The 25,206-nt window shown below is 42.8% G+C and overlaps 1 protein-coding gene and 1 long non-coding RNA gene across 4 annotated transcripts in view; one reads left to right on the forward strand and one right to left on the reverse strand.

Annotated features, from left to right (window-relative positions):
• The window catches only part of Myom1 (myomesin 1), a 123,646-nt gene that overhangs the window by 41,728 nt on the left and 56,712 nt on the right, over window positions 1-25,206 (forward strand). For all 3 annotated transcript variants that reach the window (XM_027397821.2, XM_027397820.2, XM_035441178.1), the window contains exons 7-15: window positions 1,053-1,145; window positions 2,894-2,982; window positions 3,092-3,151; window positions 5,483-5,647; window positions 6,867-7,028; window positions 15,728-15,869; window positions 16,905-17,104; window positions 19,570-19,626; window positions 24,216-24,340. In XM_027397821.2, coding sequence (XP_027253622.1) covers window positions 1,053-1,145; window positions 2,894-2,982; window positions 3,092-3,151; window positions 5,483-5,647; window positions 6,867-7,028; window positions 15,728-15,869; window positions 16,905-17,104; window positions 19,570-19,626; window positions 24,216-24,340 — 1,093 coding nt within the window. The remainder of the gene's footprint in view (window positions 1-1,052; window positions 1,146-2,893; window positions 2,983-3,091; window positions 3,152-5,482; window positions 5,648-6,866; window positions 7,029-15,727; window positions 15,870-16,904; window positions 17,105-19,569; window positions 19,627-24,215; window positions 24,341-25,206) is intronic.
• Window positions 1,362-13,177, reverse strand: LOC118237762. Its single transcript, XR_004768841.1, has 4 exons — window positions 13,084-13,177; window positions 7,623-7,987; window positions 6,931-7,035; window positions 1,362-3,027 (listed from the first exon to the last, which is right to left on the reverse strand). It is a non-coding gene; the product is annotated as an uncharacterized LOC118237762 (long non-coding RNA).

Here is a 25,206-nt window from a genome sequence, read left to right on the forward strand (position 1 = left end):
CCTCCTTTTTAAGCAAAAAAAAAAAAAAAAAAAAAAAAGTTTAAGGGATGAGCCTCACGTGGCACCAGAGCACCGGCTATCGAGAACTCAAGAAGACCAGTACCACTTACAAAATGGAAGTCCGTGTCTCCCAGAGAAGCTGTTGTGCATGGGCTGCCTCCTGAGGGAAGCATGCTGCAAACGGGCATGAGACAGCTGGAAGTTTCCTTTCATGGTTTGAAGTTATTCTAAGGCAAAAGCCATGCTTGCTTACGACAAAAAACAAGCCACTTGCGTAGAATGACCTTTCAACACAATGCACTGTTTTTAAGGATAACACGAGAGAATGCTAGTAGGAGGGATATTTTGCTTTGCTCCCACAGAGATGGTCAACAACAAGAACCCTAACACAAAGCTTTCATTCTGTTATGTTAGTAACAGTCAACTTTGTTTTTTTTGGTTGTTGCTGAAGTATAATGTCCATACAAAGAAGTGTATGTTATAATAAAGGGAGAGTTTGGGTGAGTGTTTGTTGGACTGTACACACCTGTGCAACCAGCACCCAATGGAGCCCAAGCATATTCAGTACCCAAGACCCCTCCTTCATGCCCTGTGCCCACCTCAGGAAATCACTGCCCCAATCCCCAGCAGCATCAATGAGTTATTCCGTGTTTCTACTTTGTATAAACCAATTGCTACCCTGTTTACTATTTCATACCTGTAGTTTTTTTCATTATCATTATGTACATGAGATGCATACAGATTGTGACTGGTTCATTTTTCATGTGAATTTTAAGGAAGAGGAGGAAGCCCTTTGAGAAGTTTTATTGTAGTGATAGTGAATTTAATTAAGCTCAGGTAACTTGCATTTTTTTCAATAGATGGAGTTGCTGAACTTAACAGGTATATCTACAAGAACAGTGATTGTGTGTGTGTGTGTGTGTGAGAGAGAGAGAGAGAGAGAGAGAGAGAGAGAGAGAGAGAGAGGGAGAGGGAGAGAGAGAGAGAGAGAGAGAGAAATCATGCAGTTAATTATTCTTTCGTCTTTTCATCTTGTTTCCATTATCTTTCAGGTATAAAAACCAGGTGCCTATAGATGTCCATGCAAACCCAGGAAAGTACATCATTGAAAGTCGATATGGCATGCATACTCTGGAGATCAACAAGTAAGAGAGCATCACTGTGTGTGTGTGTGCCACCCAGAAGTCACCTTATCACTCCAGATCACAGACAGACAAAATCTACCTTCTTCCCGGTCCCGGTTGCAGGTTCATCTCACAGTGGTTGTTCATGCACATTTCTCTTGATGCAAGCATCTAAGTCTGCCATGCCCACAGTATACCTCCTAACTTCAATCTCACATTTGAATTTCATAAAAATGATAAAATGAGTATGTATGTTTTTATTTAACCCCAATATATGAGCATATCCCATAGAAATTACTAAGAAGATAGTAATTGGCCAACAACAAGAACCCTAACACAAAGCTTTCATTCTGCTATGTTGCTTAAGTAGGCATTTCTGAGTTGGTATCATCACAGAATCCCAAACCCACAGTACTGAGTTCTTTTATTTTTAACCAGCAAAAGGCATAGAGGCTGGGATGGGTGTCACTGAGTGCTGGACAGAGTAAGAGAATGTCCTTCCTGCCAGCTCACCAGAAACCATGGGATGTTGTGGGTGAATCAAGGACAGACATTGGGATGTTTCAGGGTTAAGCAAATTTGAAATGGAAGCTCTATTAAAGTTGCCAAGTCATAAAAAGTGTAAAATGTTTTCCAAGTTGGTTTGAAATGCAAACTTGGTTATGTGGATGAAAGAGTAAACAAGGGCCACATGCAGAGCTGTAAAGGAGCTTATGTTGATCATCCTCACAGCTTTCTCCCCAATGGAAGAGTAGTCTCAAGAGATCCTGGGCTTCAGACAGAACCCGGCATCGCTGACATTCTCCAAACCCTCATCTGAAGTCATATCACTTCTGCTGGAGCAGCAGTGAGCCTTGCGGTTGCTTTTAAAATTAAATAGCTCTGAGAAAGGAGATTATATTTATCTTCCTGGAGTCTAATGCCTTTCATTTCTGCAAGACACAAGTGTATCACAAATGAAACTAAACTAAACCCTGGGAAACAAGGAAGAACGTGGGAACTGGCGTGATTAGAGACAAAACAGCCTGACTCTGTGAGAGTATCCTTCCCTTGTTCCATCTCTATAAGACATACCTCTTTCTGTAACTTAAGGAACACCCAGATAGTACTTGTTGTGTTCTACTGTGAGCCGGAGCTCCAAGTGGAACCCAAACACCAGTAGAATCAAAGTATGAAGCCACTTGTGTTTTGAAACTAGAACACGGAAAGGTATATAAGACCAGCCTTGCACAGGTTTGTGCCTCAGAGAGGCTGTGGAAAATTATCATGAGAAGTTGCTTCTTTCTGTTCCCTGTCATCCTGATGCCTGCCACCAGACTGAGGCCCACCTCTTGGGACAGGACAGCATGGGGCATACACACTCAGGGCCATTATCTGCTACAAAGCTACATGAATGGCTGGACATTTTCTTCAGTAGTACAAAGCAGGCATCTGCTGTGTAATTTATAGCCGTCGTACTTGGTTAGCTTTTTGTTTGGCATTTTAAATGAACCAAGGTTAGGGTTCATTCACCCTAACAATCACCAAGGGAAGATAACAGTAGATGTTATCTTCCTGCCCTTCTGCCTTGTGACCTTTAGTAGATAACTTGGACTATATTATGTCCCACAGGAACAGAGATCGTCCCTTCCCTTCATCAAGAGTCCTAAAGAGCCACCTGTGGGCCACTGACTTGCAATCTGCTATGTTAGCAAAGAATTTCTTGATAAGTCAACCAACAGTTACCAGGAGTCACCACCATGGTCACTCATTTCCATGTGTCTCTGCAGGTGTGACTTTGAAGACACGGCTCAGTACCGGGCCTCAGCGATGAACGTTCAAGGAGAGCTCTCAGCATATGCCTCGGTTGTGGTGAAGAGTAGGTTTGCCCTTGCTTTATTCAAAGTGGATTTAAAACTCCTTCCTATGATAAAAACAAAATCAGGCAATTACCAACTAGCTCACATGTGTTCTCTTTTCTTCTCTAGGATACAAGGGGGAATTGGATGAGCTTCGCCTCCATGCAGGAGCGTCCATGCCTCTCAGCTGTAAGTTTAACAGCACGTTCTCTTTATGTAAAGTGTGGCACAGTAATGCTCGGTTCCAAACAATGTTCTGAATCCTAGAGTTCATGGAAGCAACATGATTTTTAAAATGATGAAATAAATTCACAATACTTACGATGCATTAGTACTTGCCAGGATGGGTGTAACACTTACTACCCAGCCATGGTTAATTTGTTTTTTAAATTCTTTGGTTACTATTCTGTTTCCAAGTTTAATAGGTTTATTCTTTCTATTTTAAAAGTAGCCTGTTTGTGTTTGTTAAACTGATCATATGCTCAGACTGAAAAGGACAGTTCAGCCCACACTTACTCTCTACACGTTCAATCATGAATGGTGGTTCTGAAGACACTTAATACCAATCGTTCTTCTGGTTTGGTCTTCCACTTAACTGGTTGATTTGCTGATGTCTGTAGATGACCTACTCCTCAAAGATGACTTCATGAATTGTTCCAAACTTCAAAGTTATAGTCCCTGGTATCAGTCCCATGGAGGAGATAATGGATGGACATGGTCTTATCCCATCCCATCAGTAATTCTGAAATCATGGCATCGTGCCCACAGTCCCCGAGATTGGCCTGATTTATCATTTCCCGATCCTCCAACCTTATCCTGCTCCTTCCTAAGGCCAATTTTCTTTTGTCGCCTTCTCTTTCAAGCCAGGTTCTGAAAGCCCACTTAACTCTGTTTTTTCCAGAGCGTCTTCTGATTTCCTCCTGGATTAATGCATCTGTTCCTAACACACGAAACACAAACACCTCAGTAAGCAGTAGGTAAATGAGTGTGCACAGCTGGACTCCAGTAAAACCATAAATATGGATGGACATTGACATCTGGATTTCCTATGACTTCCCACACATCATAAACATTAGATTTTTATCTTTTTCAACTGTCAAAAAAAATCTAAAAATAAAACCCATCCTGAATGATACAGGAAGCAGTCTGGATTTGGCTCACGGGTTTCCCAGATTCTGCTGTTTCACCAAGATGAAAAACACATGTGACACAGGGCCACAGAAGTGACAGTGGACTGCTTTGTCTCCTGGCTGTCATAACCAACTTCCCACTGAGTACCGAGGCAGTCTCTGGTGTCCAGCTCAATGCTGCATATGGAAAAGTTAAAGCCTGTGCATTTCCAGTTGGTGTTGGACCTCAGGGCAGATAAACAACTTTCTTATAACTCTCCTTTGCCCTCCAAGGCAGCCCCAGATCCACTTGCATATGCTGTGCAGGATCTGATCCAGGGAAATCTCTTGGGTTTCATTGGAATATTATCACATAGAAATTAGGCAGATTGGGAGACGTTCTTCAAAGAAAAGCTATTTCCCCGTTGACTAGTGGTTGTCTGCCAATACACAAATTCAATGTATTGGTTGAAACGAAAGCTCTGGGCAGACATTTAGCCATACCCCGGAGGAGTCCCACGCAACAGTTTCTTCTGTGGAGAACATAATTATACTTACCAGGTAGAATCATCATGGGCATATCTGCACTGATAGCTATTAAATACTTAGGATATCTGACAAAATTGAACTTAATGAAGGATAGGTTGTATTTTTGAGATAGTATTTCAAGGTCTGGGAAAAGAGACAAAACATAACAAGAAAGGACTCAAGCATTAGACTTTGGCAGTTATAGACTTGTGAAGTCATGGCATTAGCTGTCTATGACCTCCATGAGTTTCCCTAATGACTTTGCTATCAAGTTGTTGCAAGGAATAGACTGTGTGTCTCATATGAAGTGCCTGGCACATCAAGTAACCTGTCTATATGTAGCCATTTCTTTCTTAACCCAGGAGAGTTGATCATGATGTAGACATTTGCTAAATCTATAAAAGTACTTCTAAGAATAATCTTTGATAAGTTGTATTTTAAACTTTCAGTATTTTCCTATTGATATTTCTTATAATGCTTTATATAGATCATAAAAGAAAATAAAGTAGCTTTCTGAAAAGCATGTAACTAGTAGAACTGTTATATCCAAAGAGTGTAGTAAAATTTATCTCAAAATCTAAGATTTAAAACCCCATATATTATAACTAAGAAAGCCTAGGCTAGATGATGTTTTAGTTTACATTTAAGACACTACATGTGACGCTATGAATTGTGTTCCTACAATAGAATATAGACATTTAGCTTATATGATCAATGAGGTAAGAGTTTTTATGCAAACAATGTATGCGTACATTCTATGTACTTCTATGTAGAACTCAATTTGGTCTGCTTTTCATTGCAGCAGCTTTCTGCCTGTGCTTACTAGGAATGCTGCCTCCCTTTGAAGAGACACATGACTGGTCTTTGTTTTTGTTGTACCCAGTTGCTGTGACCCCTTACGGTTATGCATCCAAGTTTGAGATCCACTTTGATGACAAGTTTGATGTGTCTTTTGGGAGAGAAGGAGAGACGATGAGTCTGGGCTGTCGTGTAGTCATCACTCCTGAAATTAAACAGTTCCAGCCGGAGGTCCAGTGGTATAGAAACGGCGAGTTTTTCTTACTTTGCTTCTTAATGAAAAATGCATTGTGGGACAGTTGCAGATCTGCTTCTGAGGGCTAGCATAGCCTGTAAGCTGAAGACAGCACTCTGCTGTGCTAAGTTTTTAACATACATTTCAAAATAATGACTCTGTGTGTGTGTGTGTGTGTGTGTGTGTGTGTGTGTGTGTGTGTGTGTACCATATATATCTTTTCCCTGAAACAGGGTTTCACTGTGTAGCCCTGGCTGTCCTGGAACTCACTATGTAGAGCAGACTGGCTTCAAACAGAGATGTCTGCCTCTGTCTCACACTGTTGGGATTAAAGGCGTGCACCACTGAACCATGGATGTTTTAAACTGAAAATAGGGTGTCTTAGTTAGGGCTGCTATTGTTGTGATGAAACACTGTGGGGAGAGAAGGTTTATTTGGCCTACACTTCCACTTCACAACATCACTGAAGGAAGTCAGGCGAAGAAGTCAAAAAGGGCAGGAACCTGGAGGCAGGAGCTGACACAGAGGCTATGGAGGGGTGCTGCGTATTAGCTTGCCCCATGTCTAGTTCAGCCTGCTCTCTCTCTCTCTCTCTCTCTCTCTCTCTCTCTCTCTCTCTCATTTTCAAGACAGGGTTTCTCTGTGGAGCCTGTCCTGAAACTAGCTCTTTTAGACCAGGCTGGTCTTGAACTCACAGAGATCCACCTGCCTCTGCCTCCCGAGTGCTGGGATTAAAGGCGTGCACCACCACCACCCGGCTTCAGCCTGCTTTCTTATAAAAACCAGAACCACCAACCCAGGAATGGCACCACCCATGATGGGCTGGCCCCTCCCCCATCAATCACTAATTAAGAAAATGCCCTATGCTGAATCTTATGGAGGCATTTTCTCAGTTGAAGCTCCCTCCTTTTGGATGACTCTAGCCTGTGTCAAGTTGACATAAACCAGCTGGCACAGAGGAAAAACTCAACACTTTGAGCTTCTCTGCTCTTTGAACAAGAGCTTTGAATTTTAATTTTGTCAGATGCTAATGTGTCTGCCACGGAGCCCCTCACTTCTGTCTAGTATTTTCCCTAAGATTAAACACACCAGAATGGCTTTAAGATCTAGAGAGTTCTAAGAGCCAAGTGACTTTCAGTGTGGAAGAAAGGAGAGAGGGAGAGGTGTGGAGTGGGGAAGAAAGGGAGCAAAGGGGGGTAAAGCCAATGAATTCGCTTGTTTTTTACACTTGTAGGAGCACCCGTTTCTCCATCGAAATGGGTGCAAACGCAGTGGAGTGGAGACCGGGCAACACTCACCTTCTCTCACCTCAACAAGGAAGATGAAGGCCTCTACACAATCCGCGTGCGAATGGGAGAGTATTATGAACAATACAGTGCTTACGTCTTCGTTCGAGGTAAAACCTGGCAAAAAGCAGAACGCACAACCACATTTGAAACACGGAGGCCACAGTCAGCACTAACATGTCTTAGGAAGGTGACGAGTCATTAAAAACTCCTCCCTGATAACCCAGAGGAGGAATGTGAATTCCTAGTCAAGCTAGACCTGGTAGAAAAGACGATCCCCACAGGCACCAAAGTGCTTGGTCTCTAGGCCCTGTCTGCACTAACAAGAGGATACTGTCTTTGGTGGGACACTAGTGCAGTGAGTGGGGCTTCTAAAGACTCGTCTTTTGGAAAGCTGTGTTAGTTTATTGAAGCTGACATGAAAGAGGCTATGCTATTTGGAGACTTCCTCTTTAATAAACATCCCAGGGAGCAAATGTATTATTCACGCCAGACTCCTTCTCATGGCTTTGATTTGATGGGGAAGGAAACAGGCAGTGGAACTTAATTCTTACACAAACTGCAATTGTTGGGCTGGGTATGTGCAGTGGTGTGTTGCTCCCCATGGGATCCGAGCACTGTCAGCCCACCCTCTATGTTTTCCGGTGTAATAGGCCACAGAGGGGACACAGAATAGTCTTAAGAAAACAGTGTATTCTACTCACGGGAATCAGAAACAGGAGGCTCCTCGGGGCCCTGTGGAAAAGCACCAGGGCCAATGGCTCCAGAGGCCAAAGGCCAGGAACTTGGGAGAACTTGGACTGTGGCCTTCTTTGGAGTCATCCAGAAAGGGAAAGGTGTAGGTTTGGTGGTTAGATTGACTTTGGGGGGCTCTGAGATGTGTTAGACTCTGTAAGTGCCTGGTTAAGAGTAAGGGAAGGTAGGGGTGTGGGAGGCTGATTAAGAAGGCTGCTTCCTGGGCGGTGTGGGCCAGGTGGAGGAGATGCTTGCCTGCATGTCCAGGCCCTGCTGTGGAGATAGATAAGCTGTTGTCGCTAAGCTTCAGACAGCCTGGGAAGGAGCAGTCTCTCTGAGGTCAGAAAGAATAGAGGTCATCAGAATACACAAACAATTAAAAGTACAAACAATATAGATGGCTTACTAATTTCTATCTCTTATGTACTAAGTAGAAGAACTAACCCATAGGCATTTGATGAAGATGGAATTATAGCTGCCAGGCACTTGCCTTTGCAGTAAGAGCAAAGACTCCCACTAGCTCTGCAAATGAGCTCAAGTCTCATGTCTTTATGGATTTTAAAGCACTGTTTTTACCGGGTTCAGGAGATAGCTCAGATGGTAAACTTCTTGCCAAGTGAGCATGAGGACCTGAGTTCAGATCCCCAGAACCCAGGTGATGGGGAGACACTGGTAAGAGGGTCTGTGGGGTTTGCTGCCCCGCCAGTCTTGCTGAATCTGCCAGATGCAGGTTCAGTTAGAGACCTTGTCTCAAAAAGTAGGATGGAGATTGGTCAAGGAAGATGGCCAACATCAGCCTCTGGTCTACATGCTTGCCACACGCACACAACACACACACACACACACACACACACACACACACACACACACACACACACACACACACACACACCACACATACACACACACACATACACACACATACATACACACACACACACACACACACATACACACACACACACACACACACACATACACACACACATACACACACACACATACACACACACACACATACACACACACACACACACACACACACACACACACACATATACACACACACATACACACATACACACACACATACACACACACATACACACACACACACCACACACACACACACACACACACACACACACACACACACACACACCATAAAATTTAATTTAAAACAAAAACATTGCACTGTTCTCACCAGGGGGTCTTAGAAGGGCCCACAAACCCCAACAGTAGTTAAGGACACATGTGTTCTGGTGCCTCAGCTAAAATTTAGTTAGGGTTCTGCCTGGGCTGCTGAGATGAGGAAACCACTAAAGACTTCCCCGCCTATGTCTATCAGTTTCTCACTTCCTGGCCATTTGGCTCAGTCTGTCACTTTAGAGGTCAGATGGTGGTCCTGTTGGCTCTGCTCAGTATGATCAAGTAATATCCCAGGTCCCATTATTTCATGCTGTTGTTCCAATTATCATTCCAAGTTAAGAGGGAAAACAGAGAGAAGTGGAGCTGGTGGGACAGGCCTTCTCACTTCTGTTTGGTGAGCAAATATCTTGTATATTCCACGTACAGCACTCACCAAGGAAGGACCATTTGTTCCCCGCCAACGCTTACTGCTCATAACACCCAACAGAAGCAGGAAGAAGGAGTTCTGGGACACTCAATATGCTGTATCAAATCCCTATTGAACAATGGCAAATGCTCACTAGGTTCCGTCATGAACCAGAAACTGATAAAAGATGTATGAACATCTGTAACATCTGGGAAACGTGTCAGAGTGTCTGCTCCACAGAAGCATTGTGGGCAAAGTCAGGTATTGCTGAGGGAATGGAGGAGGCAGCCTTCATAAAGGTTGCTATGGAAACAGGGTCACTGGGACTCATCTGGAAGTTAGGTTAGCCAAACAACCTGGATCAGCTTAGCTAGATAATGACTGGATATGCAAAGTCTTCCCTTCCCCTCTTAGAGCCTCTCTCAACCAACTGGAGAATGTCTCTACTTAAGTTTTGGGAACCCTGGCCTGGCGGGTTGCTCGGCATTTGTCACGACCCTGCTACAACTGTGTCTCTGCCAGATTTGGACGAGACGTCACATGACTGACTCCAGATGCAGAGAGCTTCAGCGGCCAACATTTAAATTCCACATATCAGTTCTCATAATCCATGAATTAAGGAAATGGAAAGATCCTAAAATGGATCCCATGTTAATATGAAAGGATTGAGTAGGTAACTGAAAAAGATAAAAAATGAAGATTTCAGCAATTGCACTGTGAGCTTGACAACTTTTAGAAAAGTTTATTTTTCATTTTTCATGTTACTACTGCTGTTGCACTGTTGTAAAGCTCAGGGACTTGCATGTGCAGAGTAAACACTCTGCCACTCGGCTTCATCCTTTATTCATCGGAAATAATGTATTTTAGAGTCTTAAAGGCATCTCTATTTAGGTATAAACACACATAAAGTTCTCTCACATTAGCTGCACCCTTGAATGTTTGTAAATACATTTGCAGAGTTAAGTAGTCATCATCCATAGTTTCCTTCTCTAATATTTCTGTCACTCCGAGTTTCCTGAATCACTCTTATGCCCATTCACGGCTTTTGTGGCCACAATTTGCTCTCCGTGTCTACAAATTTTCTTTCTGGACATCAGTGTTCTTCTGAGTCTGCCTTCCTTCAGTCAGCACTTTGAGGTTCACTTATGTCATAATACATATGGTAGCTTGTTCCTTTTTGTTGCTTGACTAGTATTCCCATGTATAGATGTGCCTCATGCTGTCTATATATCTACTAGTTGATAGGCAACCAACAGGATTGTCTCCACTGTTTAGTGTTTTTAATTTGCTAGCACTATCAATATTCATGCTCGTATTTATGGGACAGTTTTTCATTTGTCTTTAATACATACCCATGTGTTGAATTGTTGGATCATATGACACATTCATATGATCTATTTCAGAACGACAAAACATTTCCAATGATATTTTATATGTTTTTAAACTTTTCTCATGGAGGTGTGAGGTGCTATTAAAAGGCATTCTTTTTGGGGTTCTGGTATTTTTTTTTACTGCATGCAAGGTAGCTTCTGTATCAACACAGTTGGTAGGTAAAGCACCATGTTCTGTAGAAACACTGCAGAGCTGAACACATTTGGACAGGTTTTTATTACCCAGATAATATGTTAATTGTAAAAATATAGGTGTTATAAACAAACAATAAAAAGAGAAGAAACACTTATAAATTGTCATCAGAAATACACAATGTCAATATTTGTTACATACTCTGTTCTACCTGAATCCCTCCCCTACACACACACACACACACACACACACACACACACACACACACACACACACGAGAGAGAGAGAGAGAGAGAGAGAGAGAGAGAGAGAGAGAGAGAGACAGAGACAGAGAGAGACAGAGACAGAGAGAGACAGAGAGAGAGACAGAGAAATCATAAAGTTATAGAGTATGAGACAGAAATATCATGAAGGAAGATTGCCATTTCAAATGGCAATCAAATACATGAAAAAAATGTTGCTAGTAACCAAAGCATTCTAAATTGCAGACAGGTGATGCTTTATCTACCATACTGCAAAGACAGCAAGATTTTAAAACTCCCTATGGGGGCTGGGGAAATAGCTCAGTGCCTGCTGCATACACATTCAACCCCAGCACCCATGTAAAAGCCAAGTGCAGCAGCATACATCCGTAACCTAAGCGTTGAAGGGCAGAGGCCTGAGGGCTGGGGCAGAGGCAGAGGCAGAGACAGGTGGACCCCTGAAACTCTAGCTTCAGAGACAGACGGCCGCCAGCCAGTGTAGACTCCTGGTTTAGTGAGACACTGCCCCAAAAAGCAAGGTGGAGAGCAACTGAAGAAGACACCACCCCTTGAATTCTGGTGTCCATACATGTATACACATATGAATGCCTGCACACATAGACACATGCACACCACCATACATCATACACACACTTAGTAAAAACAACTCTACCGGGGTAGGAGGATGAAGGAACAGGATCTTCAGAGTTTCTTGGGGTGTTTTGCAGCTGTGTATTTAGAGCACATAGTCCAATGCCTCCAGTTCCAGGACAAAGTAGAAAAAGGTGAAGACAAATATTACAGAAAACTGGAGATATCCAGTTGTTCACCAATATGAGAAAATAAAATGTATATATATATATATATATATATATATATATTTAATAAGGAGGCATAAATATATAGGAATAATATAAAAAGTTCATGCTCTACATAAACAACAAAGTACTATATAGCAATGAAAACTAATGATGTGTACCTATACTTACTGAAATGTATCAAGAAAAAAAAGGCAGTTTTCATAAAGACCATGACCCAGGCTTATTTAAAAAGCAATCATATTTAGCCAGGTGTGGTCACATATGACTGTAATCCTCAAACAGGAGAGATGAAGCGGGAAGACCACCATGAGTTCAAGGCCAGCCTAAGCTATATAACAAAACACATCTCAAAAAAAAATCATCTTTTAGTTTATAAATATAAAAATAAAACAGATCCCTCTGAATGTGGGTGCCAGCTAGGAGGCCAAGACAGTCTGTGGGACCTCTAACAGTGGAGACAGTCTTTAACCCTAGAGCACGAATGGACTTTGGGAGCCCATTCCCTATGGAGGGAGACTATTGCAGCCCAGATACAGCAAGGAGGGCCTAGGCCCTCCCACAAACGATATGACAGACTTTGAAGGTTCCTGGTGGAGGGCCTCACTATCCCTGGGGAGGAGTTGGGGGGTGGCTTGGGGGATTGGTGGGGAACATGGGAGGATGGGAGGGTGAGGGAATGGGGGGATGGATATGTAAATATGAGTAGTAATTAAAGAATTTAAATTAAAAAATTCATTATAAAAAAAAACAAATCTAGAAAGGCCTAGGCCAATATGTCAGTCATCAATTATTTTGAGTTATAGAGTCAAAAGGAGATTCTAACTTTCCTGGTTATCATTGATTTGATAGTCATGTGGTACCTTTATAATAAGTATAAACAATAAAAAAACATTTTGGAAAAGGTTATTCTTTGCCTGTGTCTGAGGCCAAACTGTAAGGAGTAGCAGGCTCATCTTTGACCCAGCTTATCGGCCTACACGAAGTTCAGCTATTTGGAGGTTGGGAGGGAGAAAGACAGATGCTCAGGAGAGGTAAATGTTGGCTGAGTGAGCATGAGGCCAGACAGTACAGCAGCAGCTGCTGGAAACCAGGCATGTGTGAGCGTACTCCCCGGCTGTGTTGCTGACATTCCCAGCATACTTGGCTCCCCACAGTGTGCTGCACCTTCTTGAGAGCAAGAAACATATTTATTTTTAACTTTTGTGTTTAGTACTGTCTTAGTTAGGGTTTCTATTTCTGTGATGAAGCGCCATGACCCAAAAGCAACACAGAATTTATTTTAACTTACAACTTACAAATCCATCGGAACATGAAGGGAGGAGCTGATACAGAGGCATGGAGGAGAGCTGTTTACTGACTTGCTCCTCTTGGCTTGCTCAGCCTGCTTTCTTGTAGAGCCCAGAACCACCAACCCAGGGATAACTCCACCCACAATGGGCGGGGCCCTCCCTTTCAATCACTCATTAAGAAAATGCACCAGGGACTGGCCAATCTAGTAGAGGCATTTTTTCTCAATTGAGAGTCCCTCTTCCGAATGACTCCAGCTTGTATCAAGCTGACATAAAACTAGCCAGGACAAGCACCTAGACAGTTTTAAACGAACCTAGGGAACCAACTTTGACACAATACCCACACCCAAGTTTAGTAGAAATCTAAGATAATACAGGAAGACATTTGTTGTTCACAGCTAAATTAGTGGTTGCTCTTGTGGTATTTTGAATTAGGAGCTACTAAAGTGAACCTTTGCTTTTCTGGGACAGCAAATGCTGGGTCAGCTGGGCCTGAAGAATCAGCTATGATTAAGACGAGACCTGTGTCATTGTGGCAGAATTTTCTGGGAAGTGTTTCCTCAGCGTCAGCACATGGAGGCTGTGGTCCTCAGGTGGTCATGAGTGGATGAACAAATGAATTAGTGCCTAAATAACTCAGTAGATCATCAACCCGTCCCCTGAGCGACATCTTGCCAACTGTGTTACAAAAATGCTGACTCATGGCTCTCTGGACACCTCTTGTCTGTCTTCCATGGTCTGCTACAGTGTGCCCCTGCTTTGTATCACACACCAAATACAGTGGCTGTTCAGCTAACTGGACTCCACTCTGTCAGCATGGGAATTACTCCATCAGTGTGTGGATGTGGAGTCGGAGCCTTTAGCACAAGGATGTGCTGTTGTCATCAGCTGTCCCCCTAGAGATAGGCGCCTCTTCTGGTACCAGGCATACCAGGGTCAGCATCACTTACCCTGCTCTTCCTTCTGTCAGCAACGTCACTGTCCCTACCCTGCTCACAAAGCCCGTGAGGAGGGAGAAGTGCTTCCAGGAAAGCCCTCGTTCCCTGTTGCATAGCATGCAGGGATTCTAAATCCAGCCTTGACCATGATTTGCTGGTGTCTTTCTCCTTTAGCATGTCTGCCGGAGACATTTGCCCAGAGAACATGCCCTGGTGGTTTATGGGACATGAAAATGAATGTCCAAAATCCAAGAATCTGAGCTCTTGACAAGTAATGCAGACCTACTAACATAAAACCCAGAAGTCTGCCAATGTTTCTGTCATCATATAAAATACCTTTGTAACTCAAGAGAGCTTCAGAAGTGTAGCTCATAGGAAAAGATGGTTTGTTCTGTTGTCAGGAGTGTTTTCTCCTGGGTAAGTGGCTCCTATGTGTCCCTGGCTGTCCTAAATAATTCTGTTTATGAAAGGGCTGCTCACATGCCCGGTTGGAAGAACTGGGAGTGTGGGCCCCTCCCCCAGACTTATCGTTGACTTTAATCATTCTCACTTAAAGGGTTATTGATGGTATATTTTATTTCATTTCCTTCTGATTCATTAATTAGCTATGCCTGGGGAGTTATAGGCGGGCTCACAGTCTGGGATCTTACTTCATAAATGGTCAGTGCCCTATTTCCTGTGTTATTGCAGACTTTTACAAAACTCAAATGTGGATACTGTGTCAGAGTTCTTTTCCTAAGTGTCCCCGGTTTTGGAACAGTTATTAGTTGTACTGATTTTTGTTGGTTTGTTTTGTTTTCATTTTTGGTCTTCTGTCAGGCTCTGCTACAGGATTAACTTTAGTTGACAGTATCAAATGTTTCAGCCCATGGTAGGCTCCATATTCCAGGCCTGTGGTGAGACACGTGTGTGGCAGACTGGGTGGAACAGACTTGTATAACTCATGTCAGCTTGGAAGAAGGGGGTGGCAGCAAGAAGGAGCCAAGACAAGACATACCCTTTAAACATGTGTCCCACTGACCTGCTTCATCCAGCCAGCCAATCCCACCTTCCACAGTCCCCCTACTCACCAAACATGTATTCAGTTATTTAATTAGCACTGTGTTAAACCATTGATTAGGCTGGAGCTGTCTTGACCTAATGGTCTTGGGGACACATGCTTAGACATACTCAGATGCACTTTAACAATCTCCTTCATGTCTCTCTATCCAATCAAACAGACATCAGTAACCATCACATTTGGCCAAAGCAGGTTTTTCTTCTTCAAAGGGCAATGCCCACTTAATAAGCTTCATGGTTTTTATTCTTGTACGTGCATTCAGGTAACATGAGGCAGGGGATGTTGTCTCTTTGGGAGCCTGCCAGAGATTTAGTACCATTGCCCAACCAATGTCTTAAGAACAGACTTTCTGGCATGAGTCACCAATTTGATATCTCCCCATCAATATTTTTGGAATACTTAGGGAAGCAAGGGTGAGGAGACAAATCCATGGAGCCTTCTCAGAACGCTTTTTATTATCTATCATAATGCTCTTCCCCTAAAAGTTGAAAAGCGCACCTTGTTATATTGATAAACAAATAAGAAGATTTGAAGCTTGCTCTATGAAGCCAAATATGTAGCTACTGTGATCTGTTGGAAATGTGTGCATCATGGCCAAGCTGGCAGAGGCCGAATGCGTTTAACAGGAAACATTTGTTTCCACAGATGCCGATGCAGAGATTGAAGGAGCCCCTGCAGCACCCTTGGATGTGGTGTCTTTGGATGCTAACAAGGATTACATCACTATCTCTTGGAAGCAGCCAGCTGTGGATGGAGGGAGCCCTATCCTGGGATACTTTATTGATAAGTAAGTGCTTGGCCTAACCTCAGTCAGAGTTCTGTGGGCATACAGGTGTGCACTTGATTCCTCCCTTGATTTCTAAGCTAAGTGCTTTCTCTTCTGGTTTTTGTCTCCTATCCCTTTCTTTCTCCATATGTGTTTATATAACATATATATATATATACACTTGTTTACATAAATTCCAATGCAGAAATGAAATAACTGATATTCAATATACTTAACATCTGTATTCCTAGTATGGCAGTTATTTAAGAGTACCGATTTTAGGAGCACAAATGCATTCCTCACACCATACAACATGGCTTCAAGTTATCCATGTTATACAAGAAACAGTAACAAAAATTCTTCTTTTAAAAGAAAATGCCTAAAGAAGACAAGGAAACCACTAACAGTGTAATTAAACATGCCAGTAGGAAGATGAGTGAGGGATCCTCCTGTGGACCCTCTCTGTGGTTAAAGCCCTGACTGCACTTCCAGAGGACCCGGGTTCAAGTCCTAGCACCCACATGGCCGCTCACAGCTGTCTGTAACTCCAGTACAAGGGACCCAACAATGTTGTTTGTCGTTGGTAGGCACCACACACACACAAGAAGTGCACAGACATACATGTGGGCCGGACATCCCTACACATTATAAAAAAACAAAACAAAAAAGATTCTGGATACCTGCATGATTTTCTTACCCTCCTCTCTACGTCCTCTTCTTGACACACAAGGCCCCCCAGCTGCTTGTCCAGGGAAGGTCTGAGGCTTTGTTCTTCATGTTAAAAAAGACAAATTGTTGGCTGGTAAGATGTCTTAGGGAGTAAAGGTGGACGCTCATACCCCACATGATAGAAGAGAAACATCCCCCCTAATTTTAAAAGAAAAATGTAAAGGACACATTGGACTTGGGTGGAACGGAGTGTCTGCAGTCTAGACCTAACAAGCCGTGCAGGTGTTGCACGTTTTGACCCAGAGCTAAAGTGACAGGTGAATTTGCTCCTTGGACCTCTGCACTTAGCCACACTCGGCACCTTCTGCCAATTCCTCTTCCCCTCAGGTGTGAGGTGGGCACAGAGAGCTGGTCTCAGTGCAACGATACACCTGTGAAGTTTGCTCGGTTTCCAGTCACTGGTTTGATAGAAGGTCGTTCCTACATATTCCGCGTTCGAGCTGTGAATAAAACTGGAATAGGCCTGCCATCTCGAGTTTCTGAGCCCGTGGCTGCTCTGGATCCAGCTGAGAAAGCTAGACTTAAAAGTAAGCCCTCTTCATTTCTCTTTATCTTCCCTGAGCCTTAAAACAGCAACACTGCAACTCTACTTCTGTCCAGTAGAGGGAGGCAAGAATAAACCATCCCTGTGATCAGAAAATCCTGTGGTTTAGTTGGTGAGTCCAGGAACCTAAAATATATTTGCTCTTGATTCATTGGGGTGAGGGGGAGGGCTTTTAATAAACACCAGTTTATCTTATCTTTTAAAAAATCACTCAGAAAAGTGTATCTTCATTTCTAGGTATGGAATGAAATATAGGAACAAATAGCCTAAGGTCATTTTTATTCACATTATCAGTGTATTCCAAATATATCTGAATTTATGGTTCAGAGTGAATTTCCTGACCCTGAAGTCTCTGTCCAAGCATTGCTATCCAACCCCTGTGAGCGTCTCCATGTTGGTTAAAAAACAAATTTACATCTGATCCAAATTTGGGTTTTCATTTATGGGATATAAAATAATCTTGAACTGTCAAGATGGTTCAGCAGGTATCCTGCTGCCCCGCCTATCTGAGTTCAATGTCTCCCTCCCCACATGGTAGAGGGAGAGTGTGAACTGCTACAGCTGCCCTCTGACCTCCATGTGTACTCTGTGGCTTATGTGTAGTCACATGCTCCCACACACACCGTGTGCACGCACACACACACCGTGTACACCCACACGCACACACACACACACACAGTGTGCACCCACACACACCGTGTGCACACACACACACAGTGTGCACACACACACACACACTGTGTGCACACACACACATACAGTGTGCACCCACACACACCGTGTGCACACACACACACTGTGCGCACACACACACTCACAGTGTGCACCCACACACACACACCGTGTGCACCCACACATGCACAGTGCGCACACACACACACACACACCATGTGCACACACACACACACAGTGTGCACCCACACACGCACAGTGCGCACACACACACACACACACACACAACTAAAATATAATCTAAAAAATCTTTAAAATAGTTATAATTTTATCTGTTTACCTTCTGAGCCTGAATGGCAAAGCCAAGGTACATAAATTATGCCTTCAACGGGAACCCGTATTATGTCATCCCCAACACAAGGAATCATAAAATGATATCATAAGAATCCCTAGTTATTGGCATTTCATGCTGTCCCAGGAGCCCTTGTCACACGTCAGGCCAGCAGCTGTTAGCTGAGGGAATAAGCACCTGGGAGGCTTACGGACAGACCTCGCCTCTGCCTACTTCATGCCAGTTGTAATAAAAAATGTTTCTGGATGCTGTCATATATCCAGGGAGTAGGAGATAACTCATGTGGAGGATTACAGGTCCATTCCGAGTTTATGGTTTTATTCTTTACCTCAGTGACTTTCAGTGTCATCACAAAACTCCAGGAAAACAGCGTTGCATTCAGACTCACCTCCTTGTGAGATTAGTCAGTTTTGTCTCATGTTTTCTTCTATTCCCCTTTTATGAATTCCAGTAAAAATAAGATTTTTGTGACTGAGAAACACATCGTCTTCTTTACTACCTTCCTGTTTCCTGTAGACTCCGATGAAAAGTCCCCAAGTAAAGCAAGATAGAACCATCTTTCTTTCCTAGACAATCTACCTTCTCTCCCTCCCTCCCTCCCTCCCTCCTTCTCTCTCTCTTAACTATCATTATCTATTATCTATCTATTGTCTATTATCTATCATCTATCTATGTATGTGTGTGTGCGCATGAGAGAGAGAGAGAGAGAGAGAGAGAGAGAGAGAGAGAGAGAGAGAGAGAGAGAGAGTGAGTTCGGGCATGCATGCCACAGGGCTCATGTGGAAGCCAGAGGACAACCTACCATCAGGAATTGGTTGTCTCCGTCCACTGTGTGGGTCTCAGGGATTGAACTTAGGTCATCAGGCTCAGCGGCAGGCACCTTTACCTTCAGAGCCACCTTTCCCACCCCACCCACCATTCTCCTTTTCATGCTTTTAGGGCCACAGGATGGAGCTCTTCTTTAAATTACACCTTTCTCTTCCATCTCCCTTACATGATCTAAGCTGATTTCCCATGACCAACACTTTCCAAAACATAACAGGAAAGGTTTGCTCAGTTAGCTCTCCTGCCTAATCTGTCTCTTGTCTCCTCTGACCTCCATGATGACAGACAGAGAACTACTGGGCTTATGACCGACCTTCTTGTCTCAGAAGAAGGCCTGGGAAAGCCTACATGTTTGGGGGCCGTGTGCTGAGCACAGGTTGCTCAGTTATCCTGTATAAGTAGAACTGCAGAAAATTCAACTCAGTCCAGGGAGACTCTAGGTCCTGGCAGGGGCCGTGTTTCCCATATACTGTTTACATGGTGACAAAGATGCATCAGGAAGACAAGTAAGAGAACTGGAACCCATTCGACTAACCCATCCAGTTTATTGGTTTACCAAAGAGTCTGTGAACATGCAACTCTTACACTTGTCCTGTCAGGTCGTCCTTCAGCACCCTGGACTGGACAGATCATTGTCACTGAAGAGGAACCTACAGGTAAGAACTCTGGCCTCTCAGATACCACTGCTGATGTCTTGCTGTGCAATTTAGCTTTGCTTGTGAAAGCATACATTACTGTTTGTGAAGCGTTGGGAAGGGACAGTAGCTGAAATAACTTATCAAAGAACCATGTGTGTGGCTGAGGATTGAGCCCAGGGCCTTGTGCAGGCCAACAATGTGCTTTATGTTTTGAACTATACTTCCAGGTCCCAAAGAGTCATGTTTAATTTTATTTATTTATTTTGGTTTTTCAAGATAGGGTTTCTCTGTGTAGCTTTGGAGCCTGTCCTGGCACTCGCTCTGTAGACCAGGCTGGCTTCGAACTCACAGAGATCTGCCTGCCTTTGCCTCCCGAGTGCTGGGAGTAGAGGCGTGCGCCACCAACGCCCAGCTCATGTTTAATTTTAAAGACATATTGTGGTGCAGCTGTCATAGGTGAACTGTGCATATATATGTCGGCGCACAATTTGATAAGCTATATGTGTGTGCACATGAGACCTAACCACTGTGATCAAAACAGCAAACATGCCCCCACTCCTAAGACCCTGTCATGTTCTTCCCGTGGTTCCTCTCTTCCACCCCTCCCCATCTCCAGGTCATCTCTGGCCTGCTTGCTGACACTACAGTTTGTCTTGTCCACGTTTCATAAATAGGTTTGTACTTATCTTTGTCTGTTTTTGTAGTTGGTGTTTCTGTTCTGCCTGGACCTGCAGCCAATTAGCCCCAAAGAAACACACAAAGACTTATATTAATTTATAAACTGTTTGGCCGATGACTTAGGCATCTTACTGGTTAGCTCTCTCTTAGTTATTAACCCATTTCTATTAATCTAAGTATTTCCACATGGTCTTATCTTACCAGAGAAGGGTCCAGACCTGTTACTCCTTCCTCAGCTACGTGGTGTCTCCCTGGTGGCTTCCCCGACCCCCCTCCAGTCCTCTCCCCAGAATTCTCCTCATCTGGTAGCCCCACCTATCCTTCCTGCCTGGCTACTGGCCAATCAGTGTTTTAGTCATCAGCCAATAAGAGAAACATATATACAGAAGAACACCCCATCAAGTCTTATCAGCACACTTATTCTGTGGTTTACTCATGTAGATACTTGTATTGATTAATAACGATTCATCCGTACTTTTTTTTTAAAGTTTCTGTAAGTTTGTGTAGATGCATGCATATTTTTATTTATTACACCAGTTTTCTTTTTCTTATTTTCTCTTTTCTTTGGACTTGAACATTTTTAAGTATCCCATTTGATTTTCATCATATCATTAGTCATCCTTCTTTGTTTCAGGTTTTAATATTTGATATTTACGATGTGCGTCTTTTCTCAGCCCACCTTTCCCCTTCCTCCATGCTGTATCATGCACACATATTGTGCACATTGTATTTGTGCATAGATCATAAGCTGTACAGTATATTATGCTGACCTCGAACAGTCATCTATCTTTCAAAGAGATTAAAAGTTAGAAAAGGTTTTGTTTTAAAAAACATCATTTTAGAGATTTATTCATGTTTACTTTGTGTATATGAGGGTTTTGCCTGCTACATGTAAGTGTACTTTGTGTGTGGCTGGTACGGCCAGACAGAGAGGGCACTGGATCCCCTAGAACTGCAGTTGGAGCAGTGTTCTTAACCACTGAGACACCTCTCCAGCCCTCTGAAAGAAAAGTTTTCTGTATTCACTCACATTTTTCTTTCCCTCCCTCCCTCCTTTCCTCCCTCCCTCCCTCCCTTCCTCCTCTTTCCTTCCATGCATGATCTCACAGGCATGTGCCACCATGTCCGTTTTTTTCTTTTCGTTATCCAGATTCAGGGGTTCTATTTGATCAGATTTTCTTTCATCCTTTAACTTTTCTTAGTGCAAACTTCTGGTTACCAGTTGTTTTACCTTTTGTGTGTCTGAAAAGGTCTTGGTTTAACCTTTACTCTTATAATATACCTTCCCTGAATATAGAATTCTAGCTTGACAGTTTTCATCAGGACTTAGAAGAACTGAGTCCAGTCAAGAGGCAGTGACAATGGCTCGAGAGCCATGGGTCAGATGCCAAGTGTCTATGAGGAGGACTTGTGTCAGAGGAGTGCATGGAGGTTTTGCAGCTCTTTGAAACACTGCGTGGACTAGATAACAAGCTTTTAAAAACCATCTCAGTGCATCAGGGACAGCTAGAGCAAAGATAAATGAAAAACTAAAAAGTAATGAAGGTGACATTTAGCCTAAGAAAGCAGAAGAGTTGGTGAGAGCAGCTTCTGTTGCTCAGAATGTAGCATACAGGGTAACCACTCTGAGCTCAATGCACTGAAACTGGTCTCCGAAAATGTTTCTAGGACATATGCCATATTATGATGCTCCAACTCAGGAACAGTAAGTCTCGTAGGATAAAACGAGTCTTTGCACATTTTAACTTTAAACTTAAAACTCTGGCAAAGGTCCTAGAACTTCTATGGAGTTGGTTTGTTGAAAATGAATGAATACAAGAGCAGCTTCATAATTTCCCCTGAGGGGAGCGCTGCTGAGAGCTGCAGAGCCTGTGTTAAAGGCCTTAGGTAAGACTGTTCATTCTCACTGGAAACCTTTATACAGTGATGCACATGCTTACTTAGGGAGTAAGTAAGTAAGATTCCCTCCTCTTTCCTGCTGATAGGGATTTGGTTGTAACAATGCCATCTGAAAAGGAACGTCTTGACAGGTTGGTGAGTTTTCTTCCCATGGGAAACACAATGGCTCAATATAAATTACTAGATTAAATTGATGTCAAGGCACTCAGATATTGAATTGGTCAGAAGCAAACAGTTTTTGACAGCCCGCCACAGAGGGTAGCCTTTGTCTCCCAGAACACTGTAGTTATTTCTGCAGCTAACAAGTAATCAAGTAGTTTCTTTTAGTGACAGGGTACTTCTCTGTGTCTTTATAGACACTTTAAATTAGTCTTCTTTGGATAGATGAATGAACTATCAGATCACTTGGGGTCACTATGGAATAAAGACATCCTGACTTAAGGAAACAGTTGCCATTCATGAGGCTATAAATAGTTTTTATAGAGTTATTTATGTTTAGATAATAATTAGATTATTTTAAGAAATATAATAGACAGTTGCATTCTTCTCATTGTAATCAACAAAATGTCAGTAAATTCTTCTGTACCTCCCATCCATGCAGGATTGGCAGTATCACAAAGGGGCTTGGAATCCTAACATCTATTTAATGGAGCATTGAGAGAGAGAGAGAGAGAGAGAGAGAGAGAGAGAGAGAGAGAGAGCTTAGTTCATTGTTCTGCAGATCTGTACTGTAACAATAACTATTGTCATTGTGAGTTTTGTCCCTGGGTCGTACATCGTTTTTCTCTTCTTGCTTCTATGACACTCTGTTTATCGCTGGTTAGAATGTTTTTGTTTTTTTGTGTTTTTTTGTTTTATGTTTTTTGTATTTCGAGACAGAGTTTCTCTGTGGCTTTGGAGGCTATCCTGGAACTAGCTCTTGTAGACCAGGCTGGTCTCGAACTCACAGAGATCCGCCTGCCTCTGCCTCCCGAGTGTTGGGATTAAAGGTGTGCGCCACCAACGCCCTGTGCTGGTTAGAATTTTAATTATGATATGCGACAGTGGTTTTCTTCCTATATATCGGGCTTAGGCTCAACATGCTTCTTAAGTCTTAGGGTTTATAGTTATCATCTGATCTGAAGAGGTTTTACCGTTGTTTCTTTAAATATATTTGTTTTATGTATCCCCTTCCCTCTCCTCTGCTTTGGGAATTTCAATTTACCAGTTGAAGTTGTTTCTTAGCTCATTGGTGCTGTTCCTCCCCCAGTCTTCATTCTCTTGAACATGAAGAAATGTATATAACCATGGCTTATGTTTGTAGCCACTTCCATGTCCCTGCCACTAGTGATTGCTTAGTAATTCACGGATGATACTAATTCTGGCATTTCTGGGTCTGTTACTAATGATTAATCCTCCCCCATACAGGCTTTATTTCCTTACTTTCATACACACTTCTAATTAGTACCAGATATTTTGAGTTTTATTGCTTGATACAAGATATTTATAAATTTGTAGAAATGCCTTTGAACATTGTTTTGAGGATACAAATCTTTTCAGGGTGGCAGGGAGTTCAAGGGTTGTGGAGGGGATGGAAGGAGGAGAGGAGGGAAAAAGGAAGAAAGGAGGGAAGAAGTTTTCTAGTGAAGATGTAATTGTGAGGTAGATCCAGAGTATATCATGCAGCTGCCACACTTCTGACCTTGACACAGAAACCAACCCCACCACCTCATGGCCCACTCTAGGCTTCAGTTTGTACTTTATGTGCTTTGGAACAAAAGACACGCTTCTTTGCACTGTTCAATTTCTGTCTTCACCAGTTCAGCCACAAATCATATAAAGACAAGTCCAGTCCCAGGTCCCCTTGGTCTGTTTGTATGTTAAATGCACAGTGTCATCCAAATAACTGAATGAATGAATGATTTTTTTAAAGAAGAGCTTAGAGACAAGTTTTCTTTACATAGTGGAGCCGGGAAGAGAGGAGCACTGTGGCTCTCCTGTGTTCCAGGCTCCCCTGAATATGTGCCTCACTTTACCTTGTTGTTTTTCAGAGGGTGTCATTCCTGGCCCCCCCACAGACCTCTCTGTCACTGAGGCCACCCGGAGCTACGTAGTGCTGAGCTGGAAACCCCCTGGCCAGCGAGGTCACGAGGGCATTATGTACTTTGTAGAAAAGGTAAGACCCTACCATTATCACCTATGCCATCTCCTAATGGTCTTCGTAAGTCACATTAATTTCTAGTAACAGTGGATTAAAGGAAGGCAGCAGCAGGGATAAACTCTTTAAATTCTTACGGATTATGAATTGTCTCTGTTGAATATATATATATATATATATACATACATACATACATACATACATATATATATATATATATATATCTTCATCATGGTGCCTTGAGACTCATTCATGTTCCTGCAACTATAGATTGCCTGTATGGTGGTGTTTTCTAGAGCAGTACCCTGTCTCTCTTGCTCTAGTGATGCCTGTTTGTCTACTGGTCCTTCTGTCATGATGATAAAACAATAAGTTCATGACCACTTTCCCAAACAACATAGACATCTTCCAAGGGTCTGGTTTTATGAAATCTAAAATTATACTTATAGGTTTGTATTTTCTAAATGTTATCCCCAAATAAACATTTGGTAGCATCCTTAGCTTTTTTCTATTTTAATAGAAGCAATGATAGCTAATAGCTAAATGTCTATTTCCTGGTATATTTAACACACACCCATGCCCACTGAGTTCTTTGACACACTCCACAGGAAGAGGCTCTGAATGAATTCTGTGCCAGTAATTACCGCTTGGATGAAAGAATGACGTATAACAACCCACTCTGAGACATGTTTTCAGATGAGTCAGCGCTGGCTTCGGTTGACCATTTCCTTTGGTCACACCAACCTGAATTTTTCCATGAAAGCCTGTAACTTTCCCAGGTCAAAATACATATCATCCATCATTAAACAATTAAATATTTTTTCTACCAGCCTGCTCAGTTGGATGGAAGAGAAGATACTATTTAAGAGTATGTCATTGCATGG

Source organism: Cricetulus griseus, chromosome 2 (assembly GCF_003668045.3).
Source record: "Cricetulus griseus strain 17A/GY chromosome 2, alternate assembly CriGri-PICRH-1.0, whole genome shotgun sequence".
NCBI lineage: Eukaryota > Metazoa > Chordata > Mammalia > Rodentia > Cricetidae > Cricetulus > Cricetulus griseus.